General features: G+C 43.4%; 1 protein-coding gene across 3 annotated transcripts in view; it reads left to right on the top strand.

Moving 5' to 3' along the window:
- Positions 1-20636, top strand: part of LOC309400374 (autism susceptibility gene 2 protein homolog) — a 64460-nt gene extending 43824 nt beyond the window's left edge. For all 3 annotated transcript variants that reach the window (XM_081968811.1, XM_081968810.1, XM_081968809.1), the window contains 2 exons: positions 16203-16422; positions 17310-20636. In XM_081968811.1, coding sequence (XP_081824937.1) covers positions 16203-16422; positions 17310-18036 — 947 coding nt within the window. In that variant the 3' untranslated portion in view covers positions 18037-20636. The remainder of the gene's footprint in view (positions 1-16202; positions 16423-17309) is intronic.
- The last annotated feature ends 524 nt before the right edge of the window (positions 20637-21160 follow it).

The raw sequence follows: 21160 nt of genomic DNA, 5'->3' as shown, positions 1-21160 counted from the left end.
TAGACAGTTGCATCTGAGTTGCATACCTGTTGCTTTAAGGAAAAGGTCCTGGAAAAAACAAATGACTGCGTATGTGAAAATAGTTGCTGCAAAGTTAAAAACAAAGCCATAAGATTAAGATCCATCCTGGATGTGATATAAATACCTAGAAAATTCAAAATAAATTGACACACATAATGAAAGTCAGAAATGTAGTTAAAAAGCTTGTTGAGAAAAGATGTGAAAAGCTAAAATAGCAACAGACAATTTTAAGAAAATGTTGCAGGAACAACTGCATTGCAGGGTAGGAAACTTTCATGAGAGTCCTTATAAGCAATTACTCCTCTCGTTCACCCTCCACTTGAAAAACAGTGATGCAAAAGCAGAGAAAGAAAGCAATAGATGAGTAAACACGCAAGCCAAAGATCTTTAGGCAAATGATATGAAATACAGACCACATAGTCAGTTAAAGCACCCTGAAGAGATAAGTTATGCTGAAAATAAAATTGAAAATCAGATTTTGGAATAGGAAAAATAATATTAATTAAGTCAGTCCAATTTCTATGACAAACCCAAGGTTATTAAATCATCAACGGCCTGGATAAATGGTAAAACATTTTGAGACGGAATCTTCTGTCTTAAAAAACATCAAAAGAGTTAGCTGACAATCTATGAGGGATGCTCCACAAATTAAATGCTCAAAAGATCATTAATCTCCTTAACTGCGGCAAATGCAACTGAGGAAATCACGATAACATCTCCAGGTGGTTTTCCTTTGGTCAGTAATTCAAACAAAAAATGTGTCAGCAAAGAAAAATATGGCCTTACCCAATTAAGAGTACCCAATAACTGTTGTAAGTTAACTAGTGACATAACGTTAGGCAATTTCAAACAAGGAAATGCCGGGGCAGAATAGGAATGCAACATCTTATGACCCAAATACAGATAAGGAGCATGTAGTTGTACTTTTTTCTGGGGAAATTTGCAACCCATAAACAGTCAAATCATTTTGTATTTCTGAAAGCCAATTAGGTGGTATCTTTGGGGCTCCAATTAAAATATCATCCATATAATGATTTACCAAAGCCAACGGATGACGCTTACAAAAAGGATTCAATTCTGCAACATAAATCTGATATTTTGGGCATTTTGCTTTTAGCTTCATCCCTTGAGGTTTGCTGCCTTGCGAGAAAGCGGCTGCCAATAAATTAGCCTGATGAGAGGCTGTTCCTATATCTTGACATGCTTTAATCGTTTCTGCCAACTCAGGATCATTCCCAATAATTGCCCTCCGGCATTCAAAAGTAGCATTTCCCTTTGCTAATTTCATCAACAACTTCATCTGAGCCTCGGAATTAGCTATTTGTTGTTTTAAAGCATCATAAACCTGCACAGACTCTTCCTGAAAAGGGGGAGGTGTGGGGAGGGAAGCAGACACACAGAAAACAGACTTTTCCTGACCGGCAGTAAAGTCAAACTTTTCTTGCAAAGCAGGGCAAAGAATAGAAGAAAAACAATCCTTTAAACCAATTACTTCATGATCTTGTGGAATCAATTTAGGTGGACAGACAAAAAACATATCTTCTTTCTTCCCCTCCTCTTTTGCTAATTGCTCCTCTGATTGTGGAGAAGCAGAAGAATTAACCTCTCCGTCAGGAGCTGAAAGTCCAACTAAAGATGATTTTGGGGGAAGAATTTTTACTTGCTCACAATTAGGTGGAGGCTCTGTGGTCAATTGTTGTTCTGCCAAAACTTTAGAGCCAAATTTTTCCACTGCATGATGGCACTGAAACCATAGTTGTAATGTCTTTACTGGGGCTCTGGGTTCAAGATGTAAAGTTTGCCCTATTTTTTCCCAGTCACATAAACGAAGCGTTCCCCTTTCAGGGTACCAAAAACAATGTTTCCCTATCTCACCAACTAGCTTCCTTATTTCTGCCTCAGGTGTGGTAACACCTGACTTCTGTAACAAGAATTTAAGTTCTTGAACATGTTTTTGCTGCTGGTGAGACAGATTGCAACCCATATTTACCTCTGAGGGGTCCCGTAGGACGAAGCGCGCTTTGGGGTCTGTTCCAGACGGGAGGTAATTATGTTGGCTGTTGCTCCCCCGAAGGATGTCTTTGATCCTGAAGGGTGCGAGAGGTCCCGGGTTTCGGCACCAGATGTAGGTTTCAGAAATCCATCACGCAGTTTGTGTCCAAAATATCTGTCTGCCTCTTGCAGAGTTTATTTGGCTTTTATAAAGTTTTTACAAGCAAAGCACAGAGCAACAACACATTGCTATAACAGATTCACTCCCCCAAATCTTCCCTAGAGAATCAAGAATACCATTCAGGCCAAGGTTACCTCATGCCTTTGCTCTGGTGAATTAATGAGCTAAAGATAACAGACTGTGCATCACCTTTCCTTTATTCCTGCATTTGGTTCTGCTAATTAGGTGAGCTTGTAGGTTTCCAAGATAGACAGCCACTGAGGTCATGGTAGTTTCTACGCATGCCCTTACGTAAGCCTTACCTCTCATTCCCACAGAATAGTGGACATCCTTGTCTTGTGCCTTTTTTATATTCTCTGTTGCATCTCCATTTACCATCTCCTTTGCCGTTTGTTTATTGTATATTGCCTTTATCATGTTAATAAATATCTCACCAAAGTCCATAAATTTAGTTGTGACAGCATAAATCGCCAATTCACGTTGTCAAATGCTTTCTGTGCATCTAAGAAGATCGATGCCATTTTTTTTCCAGGATGTGCTTCATAATATTCCAATGTATTTAAAACCATTCTCATATTGTTTTTAATCTGTCTCTTAGGCAAGGAGTCATTTTGGTCGGGCTGTATTAATTCATCTAGAAACCTTTTTAATCTCTCTGCCATTATTGAAGTGTATATTTTATAGTCAGCATTCTGTAAAAATATGGGCGTATAGTTTTTTATCTGCTTTAAATCTGAGTCTTCTTTCGGAATCAGAGTAATATTTGCTTCCATCCACAAATTTGGTACCTTCGCCTCAATCAATACTTCATTATAGACTTCCAACATTGATGGGCCTAGAGTATCTTGTAAACATTTATAAAATTCTGCCCATCTGGTCCTGGTATTTTATTGTTCTTTTGTCTCTTAATCGCTTCTGACAATTCCATCATTGATATTCGTTCATTTAACGTAGCTTTCACTGTTTCTGGTACTTTAGGTAGTTCCACTTTTTCCAAATATTCTTTAATTTTATCTTCTGAAACTTTATCTTGCTCATATAGCTTTTCATAATAATCTTGAATTATTATTTTTTATCCTCATTTTGGTAACATAAAGTTCCTTTCTCATCTACCAGCCTATGTATCAATTTCTTCTCTTTCTCTGTTTTCGATTTATATGCCAACCATCTTCCTGGTTTATTCACATTTTCAAAAAAAATCTGTTTAGCATTTTTGGTTTTTTGTGCCAATTGTTTAGCTGGTAGATTCATTTTATATTTTATTAGTTCCATTTGAATTTTTTAAGATCTTCTTGTTTGGTTCTTTCTGTAATTCTAATTCCAGTCTCTTGTGTTCTTCTGCTAACGTCTTTTGGTTTTGTTTTTTTTCTTGTTTTTCCCCCTGTATATGTTATAGCTCGGTGATGGCAAACCTTTTTTCCCTCAGGTGCCAAAAGTGCGCATGCATGTGCCGACAACCATAATCCACTGCCCCCCCACAGCCCCCCTGCGTACGCGCGTGCCCACCCCATGCTCCACCCCCCCCCCCCGTGCATGTGCGCAACCCCTGTTTTGATGCTAGCAGGCCTCCCTGAAGCTTCCTGGGACCAAAAACGGGGCATGGGGGTGGCGCACCCTCGCCACCCCCATTTTGGTGCTAGCAGGCCTACCTGAAGCCTCCTGGCACCAAAAATGGGGATGGATTTGGCTCTCTCCTAACGGGAGAAGATCAGCACCCAACCTTGACTTGAATTGGGGAGCAGCTCCAGATCCTCATTCTCCAAACAAGTTTGCCCCACTCAATGGGGTGGGAGGAGGCCAAAAAGAGAGCGCCAAAGCCATCCCCAAACTATTAAGCTGAAATATTCCAAGCACTATGAATCACACGCTCCCTTCAGCTACTTGGGAGTGGCATGTCAGGCATGCCTCCTTCAATAACCAAGAAAGAAAAACCTCAACTCCATTTGAATAGAGATAAAGTACTTTTACTAGATATGAATTGAAAGCAGCGAAAAGGAAAGCAAGATCTGAGCCAAAAGGTGCGAACATGTACATATCAAACGTTTACCCAGCACCCTCCCCCCAATTCCCCAACCCAGTGTCCAATCTGCAACTCCCTAAGGTGTCATGTGGGGTGCATCTTCGAAAAGCCTCATCAAGTTGGTATGCGAGACAGTTGGCCTTGACCAAGTCCAAACACAGGCCACCAGCACGCACAGAAGATAGTGATAACAAAGCTCCCTTCTTCATAACTCCTCCAGCACCAGTAATTCCCCCTCCCAAATTCCTCCCTCCCCATTTCTATGGCAGCCGATAGCAAGCAAGGAAAGTAGAGGCTGACAGATTGGGAGTTCTCCCTCCCATTCCATTGCAGGAGAGGTGGGCAGACAGGCGGGCGCTCTCAGCCACTGCCGAGTGACGATAACTCCCTAAAAAGCCCACTTGCCTCTTCTTCCTACCCCCGAGTGGGAATCCGGAAAGTTGTGTACCCTGTGCGCTATTACTGCCGAGCTCAAGTAACTGCATTCATGCATGAACCCACACACACGTACACATCCACGTTGCCCTTTAGGGCAGAGGAAACGGATGAGAAAAGCCTGTCTTAATGGCCAAAAGCACTCAAAAGCAGCCGGTGGAGTGCAAACACTTACAGGTCCTGTTCTTTTGTAAAACACTCTCAGGCACTGGTCTTGTTCAAAACACTTTTAGACCTTTTTCTTTCAGGCAGTGTTGGTCTGCAAAACACTTACAAGCACTCTTCGTGTACAAAACACTTACAGGCATTGGTCTTGTGCAAAAAACTCCCACCCTCTTGTGCAAAACACTTACAGACACAGTTCCTCTGCAAAACAGTTACAGGCACTGCTCTTGTGGAAAACACTTGAAGCTCCCCCTACTCTCCCACGCATTCACGCGCATCTCCCGCAAGCACCAGAGACCCAAAAATCAGCTGGGCGGTGGGAGGCGTGCAGGCATGCACGATGGATCTGAGCTGGGCGACGGGCCGCGTGCCTGCAAAAAGTGCTCCGCATGCCACAGGTTCGCCTTTACTATTATAGCTAGTCCCCGAATATATGCCTAAGCAGTGGCCTGTGGCCCATACATTTTGTAATGAAGTTTCTTCTTTTCTATTCTCTTTGGAAAAAAAGTCCATTTCTTTTTCCATACTTTGTATAAATTCTTTGTCTTTTAGTATTGATTGATTCAATGTCCATCTCCATTTTCTTTTTTGTCCTTTCCACTTAACTCCAATTGGATTCTGCTCTGCCCAAGTGCTTGCTTCTATTTCTATTTCTGGCACATTTGATTTTAACTCAAGTGACATCCTTATTATATCTATTCTTGACCAAGACATATGTGTATTTGAATAAAATGAGTATTGATTTTTTTTAGGATGTGTTTCTCTCCATATATCTTGAATATCTATTTCTTCCGCCATTTTAAAGAATGTTTTTGGAATCATTTTTCTAGCTTTTTTACTTACTTTGCTACTTTTATAGTCCAATTCTGCAACTACAATTGCGTTGAAATCTACCACACAAATATTTTCATATTCTAATTCAGGAATTTTTAATGCGGTTTTTCATTTTAAAAAATTGTTTATAATTTGGTGCATATATTGCTACCATAAATATTTGTTTATAGTTCATTGTTACCTCCACCATCAATATTCTTCCCTCTTCATCTGCAAAAATTTGTCTTGCTTTTATTGTTTCTTTAACTACACCTCTTTTCTTTTGTTGTGCTAATGAGGAGTATAAGTTTCCCAATTTTAGGATATTCCAATAATTTATTGGGCTGTTTTTTTATGTGAACCTCTTGAAGACAAATAAAATCTAATTGTAACTTTCCTAATTTGTTAAAAGTCCTTTTCCTTTTCATAGGAGAATTCAGTCCATTTATATTAATCAACAGTAGTGTCAGGTTTCCTAACGATGCTGTAACTGATTCATAATAGTTGAGCCAGTGTTTTAATACAAAAACCAGTGATTTATTGATGGCTTCATTAGGGAATATTTGTTCGCAGCCAAATCTTTGCTCTGTTTATCTGCTTCTGAACTTTGCCCCTGTTTGTTTCCTCACCTCAGTCTGTGTCATAAATCACATTACCCAATAGATACACCCATCTCAAACCAGCTACTGTAATCTGAGATCTGACTCCGCCGACAGTATGTGTGGAATGCACTCCCACTCATTCTGTGCCCATGACAACACGGAGAGTTGACATCTGGCTCCCCTCACTTTTCGAAAGCAACCTGTGCGAAGCAAAAACAGTTTGAGTACAAGTATAGGACTCAAGGCTCTGTCCTCCCCCCAGGCTTGTTTGGATTTTTTTCATGGAATCTTTCTAGAAGGCAATCAGCCTGGATATTTCTACTCTTTACCCAAGATGCCTCTGACAAGGGGTAGCCCTTCCACTTGATTAAGTACTGGAGTTGTCTCCTGTGTCACCTCGAATCAAGGATGCGTTGCACCTCATAATGGGTTTGGCCCCCTATGACCACAGGCCCTGGGGGCTCCCAGGGCAGTGGTCTCAGAGTGGATCCGACCACGGGTTTTAAGAGGCTACTATGGAATACTGGGTGTATCGTCCCTACAGTCGGGGCAGTTTCAATTGCACTGTGACTGGGTTGATGATCTTTACTATGGGGAATGGTCCCACAAACTTTGGTCCCAGTTTTTTGCTAGGGAGTCTTAACCTCAAATATTTTGTGGAGAGGTAAACCTTCTCTCCCACCAAGAATGGTCGTTCCTGCCTGGGGTCCTCCCCCCTTCGCCTGAGTGGGGAGGGACCTCTGCAGCCTGGAGGGCCTTCTGGGATGCGTGGGTGGCCCGTTTGTGGCCCTGTTCCAGTTGTGCCCTGGGTGGTGGCTCTGGCCTTGGCATTGGGGTTGGGGTCGTGCACGCAGATGCCATTTGTTCCCCCCCCCCCCCCGCATCTGTAACATTTAAGTGGACTTCGAGGGGGGGCTGGTTTCAGGGACCACTGTGTTGCTGTGGGTCCCCTTCGGCCGGGCGATTTCGGGTCGAGTTGACCTCTCTCTTTCGTGACCGGTGGCTTTCTCATGTCGTTAGCGCGCAATCTGCGGTTGAGTTTTATTGCTACTCAGAACCACTCAGAGTCAGTTTGGGATGTTGCAGTAGGCAGTTTCTTGGGCAATCCGCTGGTCCAGACTTGTTCTGAAAAAATACACTAACAAACGCTCTGGTAAAGGGGATAGTCTTCCAATGCCTCTCCTGAATTCGTGGATATGCTCTTTGAAGGGGCGGCCCCTCTGCTTTAGGTTGCTGAGCTCATCTTCCTCATGCAGGTCCTCCTCCACCTCCTCAAATCTCGCCTCTAAGTTGTAGGAAGTCATCTACTCCTTGCAGTTGGAGGGCTGCTAGCCATTCCCTTGCTTCTCCCTATAGTCCCTCTGTGATAGTATTCACTATGGTTCTGGGGGATGAGTAGAGGTGTCCATAGCATTCCAGGTGGATCTCAGCTGAGTCAAGGAATAGGGCTAATTGGTCTGAGTGTCCATCAAACTTTCCTCTGAACCGGGGCGGGTCAATCAGCACTGTCCGTCCCTCCTCCTGTCGGCCTCTGTATGCTTGCATTTGGTATGTCTGAAGATACTCCTCAGTTCTAGTTCGGAGGGAGGGGGGAGATTGTCTGCCCTGGGCAGCCTGCCTGCTATGTGGGAGAGGCACTGGTTTCATCTTCCTTCTTCTTCTTCTTCTTCTTCTTCTTCTTATTATTATTCTAATGGGTGGAGAAGGGGGGCTGCATTTCTGTCACCTCAAGTGGATCCACTGCTCCTCCCCTCTCTTTTGGCCGGCATAATGGCCTTTCTTCACAGAGGGTGGCCCAGTCAAATTCCTCCCTCCGTTGCTCTATGGAACTTCCCAGGGGCTCCATTGGGGGCTTTGGGGGGCTGGGTTGATTCCAGTCCAGCATCCCCTCCAGTCTTCCCAGCTCGCTCAGGGCCTTTCCCTTTTTCTGGGCATAGGAGTGGGATGGGGGCTCAGCTTTAGCTGTTTTAGGGGTTGAATACTCATCTCCTCTTGCTGCGCCCATTTCGGCTTTGATGTCTGAGGTCAGGCTGCAATCAGGTGCTCTTCGGATAGCTGGCCTTTTGCCGTGGTCTTCTGAGTTCCCTCCAGGCACCACTGATATTTAAAAGCTAGATTTGGCTGTCTGTCAAGTTTCCTAATGATGCCGTAACTGATTCATAATAATTGAGCCAATGTTTTAATTAAAAAACCAGTGATTTATTGATGGCTTCATTAGGGAATATGTGTTCGCAGCCAAATCTTTGCTCTGTTTATCTGCTTCTGAACTTTACCCCTGTTCCTTTCCTCCCCTCAGTCTGTGTCATAAATCACATTACCCAATAGATACACCCATCTCAAACCAGCTACTGTAATCTGAGATCTGACTCCGCCGACAGTATGCGTGGAATGCACTCCCACTCATTCTGTCCCCATGACAACACATAGAGTTGACAAGTAGTTTTATTTCATCTTCCACAGTGTTACTTGTAGATAGGTCTTATTGTTCTGGTAGCTCTTATTTCTCTCTGTTCTTTTGTCTTTGCACCTTCTCGTTCTGCTCTCTCCTTTAATTCTGTTTCATCTTCTTTTTGTTGTATGTTTCCTCCTCCTGATGCTTCTTGTTTCTTGTCATCTATCTCCTCTTTCTTTTTTCCTCATATGATCCAAATTGCTCATCATAAAATTGCTCTGCTTTCTCTATAGTATCCAATCTATGCCTTTGATCCAGCCAAGTCACCAGGATTCCCTCAGGTATCAGCCACCTTAAATTTACTTCATGCTTAATTAATTGTCTTCTCAGAAATTGGTATTGTTTTCTCTTGTCTCTTACTCTTCTAGGGACTTGTTTCAGAACTATTATTTCTCTTCCTTTATATTTCAGTGGGTTATCTCTTGCTCTTTGATGTATCTCTGTTCTTAGCGCCTTCTTGGTAAATCTCACATGTACCTCTCTAAGTAGTGTATTTCTTGACGCATATCTTGTGTATACTTTAAATATTTTGTCCATACCAGCAAGCATCTCTTGCTTGTCCCCCTCCACGGCTTCCACCAACAAGTCTGCCATTATCTCTGCAAGGTTTTTCTTCCTCAATATTCTGGAATCTCAAGAAGTATTCAGCTTTATCCATCTCCAACATGATTACTGTTGTCTCAAGATTTTTGTGTGCCTGTGTAAGTATCATCCATCTCTTCCACTTTGTTCTCTGTTCTGATTTCTCTTCTGTTTTCTGCATCCTTTGTTCATTTTTAGTTATTGTTTGTTGAATGTTCTCCATTTTATCATCCATCTTTTCCATTCTTTCCTTCATGTCTTCAAAACATTTTGTTGTGGCTTGAAATGTTTGGAGCATTAATTTCAATTCTGCTTGCATACTATTCATCGTGTTCATTTTTTAACTCCTGCAACATGCTATCCAAAGACCTTTGACTTGCTGGATTAGATGCAGCAGCTGCTGCTTCTGAGGATGCTGATGTATTTTTTTTCTCCCTACTTCGCTTAAATTTGAAGTATTAGTCCAGGGGTCTGCAACCTTCAACACTCAAAGAGCCATTTGGACCCATTTCCCAAAGAAAAGAAAACACCGGGAGCCACAAAACCTGAGTGGGTGTGGCCAACTCGATGTCACTTACTCCCACCCAGTCACATGACCACCCTAGACACGCCTACCTGGCTGGTTATTAGGGCAGAAAACTGGTTGTTAAACACCCGGAACCACAAAACCCTTTTTAACATCTCTCTCCCTCCCTCCCTCCCTCCCTCCTCTCTCCCCTCTCTCTGTATCTCTCTGTGTCTCTCTCTCACCCTATCCCTCTCTCTATGTCTCTCTCTCCCTTTCTATCTCACCCCCTCTGTGTCTCTTATGTCTCTCTCTTTCTCCCCCTCTCTCCCTTCCCCCCCTCTTTGTCTCTCTCTCCCCTTCTATCTCCCCCCCCTTCTCTGTATCTGTGTCTCTCTATGTCTCTCTCTGGCCGGTTGTGGTTGTGAGAGGAGAAGAAGAGGGAGGAGGAGCGTCACCCAAAGGGAAGCCTCCACTGTGGCTCACACTCATTCCTCAGCCAGCCCAGGTTTCCAAAAAGTTGCCAAGAAGAAAGAAAAGGAATAGCGAAGAGCCCCAAGGAGAGCTCGCCAGGTTGGCCCAGCCTCAGCTTTCCGAGAGAAAGAGAGAGAAGAGAGACACAGAGAGAGATACAGAGATACACACACACACACACACACACACACACACACACACACACACATAGAGAGAGACAGACCGGGGGGGGGGGGGAGACCGGCTGATGGGTGAGCGTCATTGGCGAGGGCACTCCGGCTTTCTCTGAGCCTGACCCCCGGGGTGGGCATGCGAGGTTTGGCAGGGCCAGCCCCCTTTTCCCACTGCCCTGAACTTCTTTACTCCTCCAGCAGAGTGGGCACCGGCTTTCATTGAAAAGCGTCCTCTGAGCGGCAAAAGTCCCCCGTGCAAGTTTTAAAGCCATGGCTGGGTGCTGCAGTCCCGTCCCCTTTTCCGTCATCCCTTCCTCCCGAATCCCATTCCTAACCCACCAGCCCTTGTGTTAGCAAAGCCGGTGTCGGTCGCGGCTGGGTTGGGCCAGTATCTCGGGGCGGAGAGCAGGGTGCATGTCTCCCCAAGCAACCGTGGCACGCCCAGCACCAACAAAGGACAGAAGAAGCTCCAGCAAGAGTGAGGCGCTAGAGAATCCACCCTGGCTGCCTCTGCTGTTGCCCTTACCTCCTCAGCCTAGGCAAGGAGTGACTGGGAGGGAAGGGCGAGGGGTGGGGTCAGCCAGTGGTGGGATCACCCCACAGGGAGCCACAGCAGAGGGCCCAAAGAGTCGCATGTGGCTCCAGAGCCACAGGTTGCAGACACCCATACTAGTCATTTCAAGTAGTCTTGTGATCCTCAAAAAATTTAAAAAGAATGAGCAGCAATAACACAAATAATATTCTAATATTTCCTCAGTCCCCCACCAATTTCCACTTAAAGAGTATTTTCACAAATCAAGCCACCACCAAAATCTCCAAATAGTTACAAACTTGTTGTTATGTAGTCCAAAAGAGAGGAAAATAGAAAAAAACAGAAGAAATAAAGTTGCTTGTTAATCTTCAGGTTTTTCAAACCCTAATTTCTTCTCTTGATATGTTTACTTTATCTGTTTCGTTTTCATCTTAAGTTCCAACAGCTACACTGTTTAAAAAGTTATAGTGTTTCTCTCAGCCTTTATCTTGCATGCTTGCTATCGGCTGCCATAGTATCTCTAGAAGGGAGGTTTGTTCTCACCATCTTCTGCACATGTTGATGGCTTGTGTTTGGGTTTGGTCAAGGCCAACTGTCTCTGCATACCAACTGAATGAGGCCACTCGAAGATGCGCCCCACATGACACCTTTGGGAGCGGGAGATTGGACATTGGGTTGGGGTAACTGGGGGGGGGGGGATTTGGGTATTTATTTATTTATTTATTTTATTCGATTTATCAGTCGCGCCCTCTCCACGAAGGGACTCGGGGCGACGTACAATCAAATATATAGGCGTGGCATGGAGGAGGTAAATACATCAACATTTAACAATTCAAATAGAAATAAAAGCCACAAAGTTAAGATAAATAACAATATTACAACAATTAAAACAATTAAAATACCCAAAAGATTTAAATTTACAGTTTAAAATTGCCAGGGAGGTTAGAGAATTCTAATTAAGCCAGGCCGGCTAGTTGGAACAGGTGGGTCTTGAGTTTCGTGCGGAAGGAGCGGAGATCAGTCGTTGTCCTAATATCTGGGGGGAGGTCATTCCAGAGGTCTGGGCCCATCACAGAGAAGGCCCTACTCCTGGGTGCCGCCCTCTGGCACTGCCTAGTGGACGGCACCCAGAGGAGTCCCTCTCTGTGAGAGCGGATTGGTCGCAGGGATGTATGGGGCAGGATACGATCCCGCAAATAACTAGGTAAACATTTGATATGTACAAGTTTACTCTTTTTTGCTTCAGATCTTGCTTCACTTTCACTGTTTTCATGTCCAGTAAAAGTACCTTTTTTCTAATTAAGTGGACTTGGGGGTTTTCTTTCTTGGATATTGAGCGAGGCATGCCTGACAGTTTCACATTCTGTCTCTGCTGTCTCATATAAACAATTTGCTAGAGCAGGTGTTATTATAACAAACAAGCTTATCTTCAATATACAGTCAAGGTCATACTTTCATTACTTTCAGTTCTCTGCAGTTTTCTCCAGTAGCTTTGTGATTTCCTAGTTGGCTGTTACTGAATCTTGGAATTTGGCCGTTGATTTCTGAGGCCACGTGAAAGACTGAGAATGCCACAAGTCATTGACACAGACTGAGGGGAGGAAAGGAACAGGGGTAAAGTTCAGAACAATTTATTTACCAGTCAAGCGAGCATATAATAAAGGATCAGATCATAACACCTTTCTGTTAACAGCTCACAAGTAACACAGAGCTGATGACTGTCTCCTGTATAGCACATCAAGAGGAAAAATTTCAGACGTTTTAGCTTTTTACTGTTTTCCTTCACCACAGGTTTTAGATTTGTTTGCTCGATTCATAGAATTCCATGATTTATCTCCCTCTTCTTCTCCAGCCCATTTGATAATTTCTGTAAGGTTTATGTAAGGCTTTTAATTTTTATCTTGCAAACAAGATACAATAAACTCCACTCAAATCTCTACCCTTTAGAAAAGGTAGAAATAGGCAGGAAAGTCAGATGGTTCTCTGCCTTTATCAAGCATGTGAGAGAGAAACTTAGGCTAGAGGTTTTCTCTGTCATATACAGGCATTCCACAACTTACAACAGTTCATTTAAAAGTTACAATGGCACTGAAAAAAGTGACTTATGACTGTTTTTCACACTTATGACCATTGCAGCCATCCCTGTGGTCATGTGATTTTCATTCAAATGCTTGACAACTGGTTCATATTTATGACAGTTGCAGTGTCCCGGGGTCATGTGAACATCTTTTGCAACGATCTGACAAGCAAAGTCAATGGGTAACCCAGATTCACTTAACAGCCGTGTTACTAATTTAGTAGCTGTAGAGATTCACTTAACAAATATGGCAACAAGTGTCATAAAATGGGGCAAAACTCAATTAACAAATGTTTCATTTAGCAACATAAATTTTGGGCTCAGTTTCGGTTGTAAATCAAGGATTACCTGTAATAGCTCCCAATGTGTTGACAATTCTTTTGTGAATGAGCATTCTCCTTCCTCCTTTGAATGAACATTCCACCAGCATTTAGAAGTAGAATGATTTGAGAGTGAGACGTCACCGGTTAGCGCCGCAATGAGACAGACTGGGAAAAAGGCTCCTGAGGGGCCGTGAATTCCAGGACTGACAAACCACTGCCTGGGGGTCACTTAGACCAGAACCTTCTTGGAGAGAAGGTGAAAAAAGAGCGGCGTCTCGAACGGCCAAGAGGGAAGAAACGGGTTCCTTGAAAGCCAGAGACTAGCTCTATGACCAGGCAATGGGGGAGGCAGACATAATGTCTGTCATAAAGTTGGAGGCAACCAGGCTAAGCACGAGAACAGGAGTGATGGCTGGACAAAGCGACAAGACCAGGTGAGAAGATTTAAAACCCATCGATAAAATAAGAGTGGAGTTGTGATTAGGAGAGAAGTCAAATGTAAATTAGCACAAATGGAGAAATTGGGAACTGCGTGGTAAAGCAAAGAGAAAGAAAAAAAGATGGCGGTTTAAAAACATCAAAGCCCAAAGAGAAAGGATTGCTTATTTAGCTTAGAAGGTGAAATTAAAAGGACTGAATATTTTATTAATACAGAAAAAAAAACCTCTCTAGTTGAAGACCTTGCATCAATAGCGAGTAATTGATAAACCCCAAAACCCACGGAAATGTTACGAAGAAGCTGAAGGGGAGGGGGAAAAAACCAACAACTACAATTTAAAACTGAAGAAAAATACACCCCCACGCCGCTTCTCTACTACAATTTGTATTATGTGCTCTAGTGGAGTTAAAGATTAAAGTTTATATCTGACTGGGGGAAAAAAACCCAAAGTTAAGAAGTAGAGACTTACCAGAAAAAAACAACTTCCCAGGAAAAGACGAAATTGGGAACTGAAAAAGCTGACAATTGGAATTTAACAGCAAAAGCCAAGAGACTTGCTTTCAACACGATTTAAAATCTAAAGAAGAAATCCCCTCCTCTCTCCTACTCCTTTGTTACAATCTGCATTTTGTGTGTCTGTGAGTTAAAGGTTACATTTACATTTCTATTACATTTCTTATTTGAAAGAACAAAAGAAAACGAAAAAGATGATTGTGAGGAGATTGGAACTTTAAAACAACACAAGCAGTTTGACCACTTTTTTTTTTTTACAATGAAACCATCTTCCTTTTTTGTTTGAAGGGGGGAGTTTTAAAACGTAAAGAATTGGGATACGATCTGAAGAAGGAAAATAGCAAATTAAAAGTCGGGCATTATGGAGGGGTGGGATCTTAAAGAAATATGTAAAATGTTGAAAAATATGCGTGAATCATTTGGGTTGACAAAGGATGATAATTTGAATATTATGGAAAGAAATGAAATTGAACATCCAATGATAGAAGCAAGAAAGAGTGAGAGAAATAATAAGCAGATAGAGGAGCTCATTGGACTTAATAGGGGCATAAAGAAGAGAGAAGAATGTCTCCCAATAAAAAAACAAAAAAAAGGGAAAAGAAAAGAATGGAGCAGACGGGCAGCATGATGAAAGAAAGAAAATAGTTCACTACAGGGGGAAAATATAATAACAAAGAAAAAGGGAAACTAGGCTGAGGAGACAAAAGGAAATCCTGAAGAGGTTACGACGAAAGTTCAGAGATTGGGATTTTAGATTTTAAAAAAATAAATGGAAGGGAAAATAATAAATTGGTAGATGAGAGGGGGGGGGAAGGTGGAGAATGTTTGTAAAGCATATGCTATTGTGAACTTTAATTAACTGTAACACTGAAATGTAATATGCGTGTATCAGGGGTGGGTTCCTGCCAGTTCTAACCTCTTCTATAGAAGAGGTTCCACAAATCTACTGTGCCGTTTACAACCGGTTCCAGCTCCCTCCCCCCACCTGTCCGCACCACGCTTGCCCTGACCGCTGCTCACTGATTGGCTGGCTCACCAATCACCCCGCCTGCCTCTAAGAATCCTATCCAAACTTTAAAGTCTTAAAGCTGTCAAGTTTGAACATCCCTGGGCTTTTTTTTCTAAAGGGTTAGGGGTGGAAGGGTCTTGTAACTTGACAGCTTTAAGACTTGCACACTTCAATGCCAGAGTTCCTGAGCCAACATGACTGGAGGAAGAATTCTGGGAGTTGAAGTCCATAAGTCTTAAAGCTGTCAAGTTTGAACACCCCTGGGGGTTTTTTTCTAAAGGGTTAGGGGTGCAAGGGTCTTGTAGCATGACAGCTTTAAGGCTTGCGTGCTTCAAATGCCAGAGTTTCTGAGCCAACATTTTGGTTGCTAAGCAAGAGTGTTGTTAAGTGAGTTTCACCACATTTTACAAGTTGGCCACGCCCACCCAGTCACATGACTGCCAAGCCACTCCCACTCGGTCACATGGCTTCACATCCCTCTCTCTCTCTCTCTCTCTCTCACACACACACACACACACTTTTTAAACCTTTTTTCCCCCCTTGCCTAAACTGGCAAAGGGGGCGGGGGCTTTTTAAAAAAAAGCTTCTGACAAAGCTGATGGGAGAACAGGTTCGGGGGCGTAGCCAATTCACCATTTCTACTACTGGTCCTATCCAGTACACCGGATTTTCACTACCTCTTCTGGCATACTGGACCGTATAGGGAGGAACCCACTTCTGGACTGTACCATGCGCTTTTCTAAGTGTGGATTGCTCTATGCACTAGTATAACTATTATCACTCTTTTAATGAGATAATTCCATTCCTTCCATATCTACTTGTCATTGATCCTTGGGCTGTAGGGGCAACATTGCATCTAGCATGGCCACCTGACCTTTCTTCTCTCCTTCCCAGACTCAAGTGCAGTCTTTGGGCAGAAGGACAGTCCTGGAGCTCCTGCCTTCCCTAGTCCACATGAGGCATGGAATCGCTTACACCGTACACCTCCTTCCTTCCCTACTGCCCCAGCCTGGCCCAATGGTGGCGGCACTGATGGAACTGAACGTGGAAGCAGCCAGCTTGACAAGGACAGCGAGAAGTCTGAAGGGCCGGTGATCAAGGATGAGAAGGACAGGTAAGGAGAAAAGGGAGACAGATGAGTGGCAGAGGCTTGATATGCAGCAGAGTCCCATTTACCATTACAGAGATAGGTGACTATAGGTGCCTACATAAGTGTGTGTGTGTGTGTGTGTGTGTGTGTGTGTGTGTGTATGTAAAGTGTTTTTTTCTTTTGTCAAAGCACCTGGTATGCCCAAATATGGGAGGGAGCATACTGCTTCCCTTTTGCCTTTCAGCCCCACTCCAGGAGCCTTCCAGGCAGAAAAACCATTTTGTGTTGCATTTTTGCTGATAAATAAATGAAGGGAGACTAGTATAGATCTATTTCAAGCTATTTAGCTCTCAGCAGCTAGCCATACACTTGCTGGGATTCGAACCTGGGCTGTTTTTACATATTAGGCAGTTTTTACATATTACGCAGTTATTAGGCTTAGAGGTTAATATAACTGCCTAATATGTAAAAACAGAACCAGCAGGAAGCATCCTGAGGGATTAGAGGTGGATGACCAGGAGTAACCTCACCGATTTATCTTTAAAACAAAACACTTTGTGATGGTCACACCCACCCCAGCAGCTATTTTGTAAACTGGAAAACCTCTCCCCTGTAAGGGCTGTCAGCACTACAGTCTCTTCACTTCCATGTGTCCACCAGCCTCAGAAAGCTGCCTATTGCTGTTGGGTTGGGGATTGCTGAACACTTAACACTTTTTTTCAGGGATAAGACTGGCAAAAAAAAAGGAAATATAGATAACTTTTCCAAAAGGGTGGAGGAGAAGGTCTTTTGATTATTTAGGTACACAGGCAGAGCCAGGCTGCTGCATTCAATGGGTGACTGCTAGTCAGTGATTCAGTGCCAGGTTGCACAGGAAGTCTTGACATTTTATGTCTCTGTGTGTGATTCAGGGATTCTGGCTTCTGTCATTCGCTGAACTCCTGTCTAGCTACTCCCACCTCAAAGAACCCATCGCTGATCCACAAGGAGCCTCCAAGCCGACCCCATGTACAAGCAGAACCAGAACATTGCTATGGCAGCCCGCCAAGTTCAGGGCATACCTCCCGCTCCCCTTACCCAGAGTTGCCTCTCAAGAAAGAAGTAAAGGTCAAGGAAGAGCCAGAGTTGCCTGGCTTTGAGGGAGCTGTACACACGGGTGCTTCCTATCACAGTACCCTGCATGTCTCCCACCCCCTCGGGACCCTGGCCGTGTTTGAGAGACCCCAAGCTGGGACTGGAGGAAGTGTCTCTCCCTACTTGGTGGCCGCCCCGCCCTCAGCTGCCTCCTATGCTGCACTCGAGGCATGGCGAGAGCCCTACCACCGGGGCCTGGAGTTGCACCCGCTACAGCGCCTGCCCCGCTACTTGGAGACCCCATTGCCTGCTGCTGCCAAGGACTATGAAAGAGTCCAGTTGTATGGTTTAGCTCCCCCACCCCACCCCAGCCTCATGGCTTATCCCCGCCATCAAAATGGACTGCTGGCAAAAGTCACACCCTCAGCAGCTGTGGCAGCTGTGGGACTGCTGGGCGCCCCACCACCTCTCATCCCAGCTTCCAACGTTCGGCCCTGCTCCCCTCGACGAGCTCCCGATATCCGAGAACTGGCGGCCTCCTACAAGGACCGGGACTCAAGATAATGGTGCTCTGGTGGCACTCTGGAACATGAACTTCTCTATCAAGCAGCCTCCCTGATCTCTAGGAACTGATGGGACAGGATCAGGGGAGTCTAGGAGGACCGTCTAAATTAGCAGGGAGAGGAAGGTGGCTTTTTGGTCACTATAGCCTGAATTAGGGATATGTTGCTGTCATCACTTGGAAGGACTTTGCCGTTGGAGTTGAATAACGTGGTGCATTTGGGGGAAGAGGTCAGGAATGCAGGTGCCTGTCGTCGTTCCTGATTTCTGCAAAGGCCTCCTCTTCCGGCCTCTGAAGATGTTGGGATTTCTGTCCTCCTTCCAGCATTCCTGCTGGGCTAAAAACAGACTCAGTGGACTGATGGGAAGGCTGCTTTCAGGGGAAGGGGGAGGGCTTGAATCTTGGGACACCTCCCCCATGAGGCAGTGTAAATATTTATATAGTCTCCCCTAGGAAGATGGGGAAAAGTTTTTTGTACATTTATAAAAGGTTTGAGATTGTGATTTTAAAAGTGACTTCTCTTCCTCCTCCCCCCTCCTCCCCTCTTTTGTTCCCCCTTGTTTTTACTGTACTGCTCTTTTCTATACCTGTATTCATTCACTCCTGCCCAATCTCCTGATCCCTTTCCTTCTGTAATTAATGGGATGATGCAACACACTTGTCCAATGCCCTTTTCTTCCCCAGGCTGGTTAATTAAACTCCAAACTGGTGCTTCTCAATTCCTTGCTCTGTGTGTGTTAGTTGAGGAAAGGGGAGGGGAGGATACAGGTTCTCACCTTCTTCCAGGACAGTAGAGAGCAACTGAGAGGGTGCAGAATACAAGGTGAAATTCTTGGATTGGAAAACTGCTCTCTTGGATAGTTTTAATTTTTGCAGTCTCTGAAAAGCATAAATGGAGCTAGCTACAGAATCCCTCTATATAGTATTTTAATGCAAATGCACTTGTGATGCACACCTATCATGTAAATTTAGAGCTGCTGTTTGTGGGGAGGCAGAAACAGGCAGAATCAGCAGTGCTTTGGGGAAAGAATCAGAACCTGTTTTTCTTTTCTTTTTTTCCCCATTCAAGGTTTTTTATTTTTTAATACAAATTATACATATTATAGGAACAAAGAGTTGTCCGGGTCTTTTCTTTTACATCCTCTCATTTACATAGTCCTTTTTACATCATGGTTTCGTTTTCACTTTCAGCCAAATTATTCTCTTCCATTATTTTTCATCTTTATAGGTACCGTATTTTTCGGAGTATAAGACGCACCTTTTTTCCTCAAAAAAGAGGCTGAAAATCTGGGTGCGTCTTATGCACCAAATACAGCACTTTTTGCCTCCCTAAGCCCTGTCCCTTCACCAAAATGGCCGTGCATACCCTTAGGGAGGCTTTCAGAGAGCTCCTGGGGGCTGGGGAGGGCAGAAATGAGCAAAAAAACAGGCCGTTTTTTGTCCCCCCAGCCCCCAGCAGCACTCTGCAAGCCTCCATAAGGCTATGCATGCAATTTTTTTGACAAAAAATGGGCCTGTTTTTTGCTCATTTTTGGGGGGCCCACTCCCCCAGGAGCACTCTGCAAGCCCCCATAAGGCTATGCATGCAATTTTTTTGACAAAAAATGGGCCCGTTTTTTGCTCATTTTGGGGGGGGGGCACTCCCCCAGGAGCACTCTGCAAGCCCCCCCAAGGCTATTCATGCCTTTTTTAAAACAAAAAACAAAACAACGGGCTGTTTTGGGGAGGTTTGCAGAGTGCAAAAACTTTTTTTTTCCTTTTGGAAAACTGATTGATGAGAATTACATTGATCAAGTGCTGTGCCAGCAGAAACACCTACCTATCTACTGTATTTCTCTATTTTTCTCTCTATCCCTCTACCTACCTACCTACCTACCTATACTCTCTCCCTCCCTCCCTACTGTATTTCTCTCTCTCTCTCTCTCTCTTCTATCCTTTTATCTACCTACCTACCTACCGACGTAATTACTCTCTCTCCCTACCTATCTACTGTATTTCTCTCTATATATTTCTCTCTCTCTCTCTCTCTATCCCTTTATCTACCTACCTACCTACTCTCTCTCTCTCTCTCCCTACCTACCTACCATATTTGTCTCTCTTTCTCTCCCTCTCTATCCCTCTATCTACCTACTTTTTTTAAAAAATTGCCTCTTCAAAACCTTGGTGCGTCTTATACTCTGAAAAATACGGTATTTTTTTCTTAAAACATAAACAATATCTTCAATTGCCCCTTCAAAGTTACACCAAATTTTCATTTCTTATTTTCTCCATTGTATACTTTCCTATAAACAGCATACATACTCTAATTCAATTTAAACAGAGAGAGCATTTCTTTCCATTTTTTTCTACCATTAACCATATACTAACATTTATTTCTTAATTAGTTACATCACAATAACAATCTTACTACTATTCTCTTTAGTTTACTAATGTAACTCTTTTTTCCCTTTCTTCCTCTTTTAACCATTTTCTCTTGGGCTCTCAAAAATTCCAGTTTTAATTATTTTCCTTCTTCTCCCCCTGTCCCCTAACTTCTTATCTTTTTTGTACTAAGCCATAGAATAAGCCCACACTTTTCACCTAATAAAATCTTGGCTGCAAAGTAGAGTGTTTCTTGCCATAAAACATCACTAAATTCAAAAAGCCAAATGAGTGAGATGTAATAATACAGAATAAGTATTTGCTAGGTGAGACCCTAAGTAGGTTAGATAAAAATGTTTACATACTTTGCCAAAATTTAGGGTCTTTACTGGAACACAAGAAATACAGTGGGTATCTGTGAGCTGTCAAAAATCTGTCATTTTGTTTGAATTATGAATTAGGAGAGCGCCATGCCCAGAATGCCTTTTGATCCAGTTTGCTTATCCACAGAGAACCTTGCTAGTAGTTCAAGGTAAAGAATTTTTCAGTTCAGTTCACACTCACTGAGCCCTGTAATTTCATTGGTAATAATGCTGACTTTTTTTTCTTACTGCTGCCTTCCATATTTTTTAGTCTTTTCAGTTTAGCTTGAGCTTCCTGATGTTCTATGGCTGTCCAACTGTCCTTAGTTTTTCTGTGGTGAGCCGAGGTCAGCTAGATGCTGTGCCTGAGCTTTCAAACTTAACACAAACACTCCTAATGTTG

This window comes from Natrix helvetica (genome assembly GCF_964273705.1).
Source record: "Natrix helvetica genome assembly, chromosome: W".
NCBI lineage: Eukaryota > Metazoa > Chordata > Lepidosauria > Squamata > Natricidae > Natrix > Natrix helvetica.
Note: the sequence above shows the minus strand (reverse complement) of the source record. Positions and strands in the feature narration are given on the sequence as shown.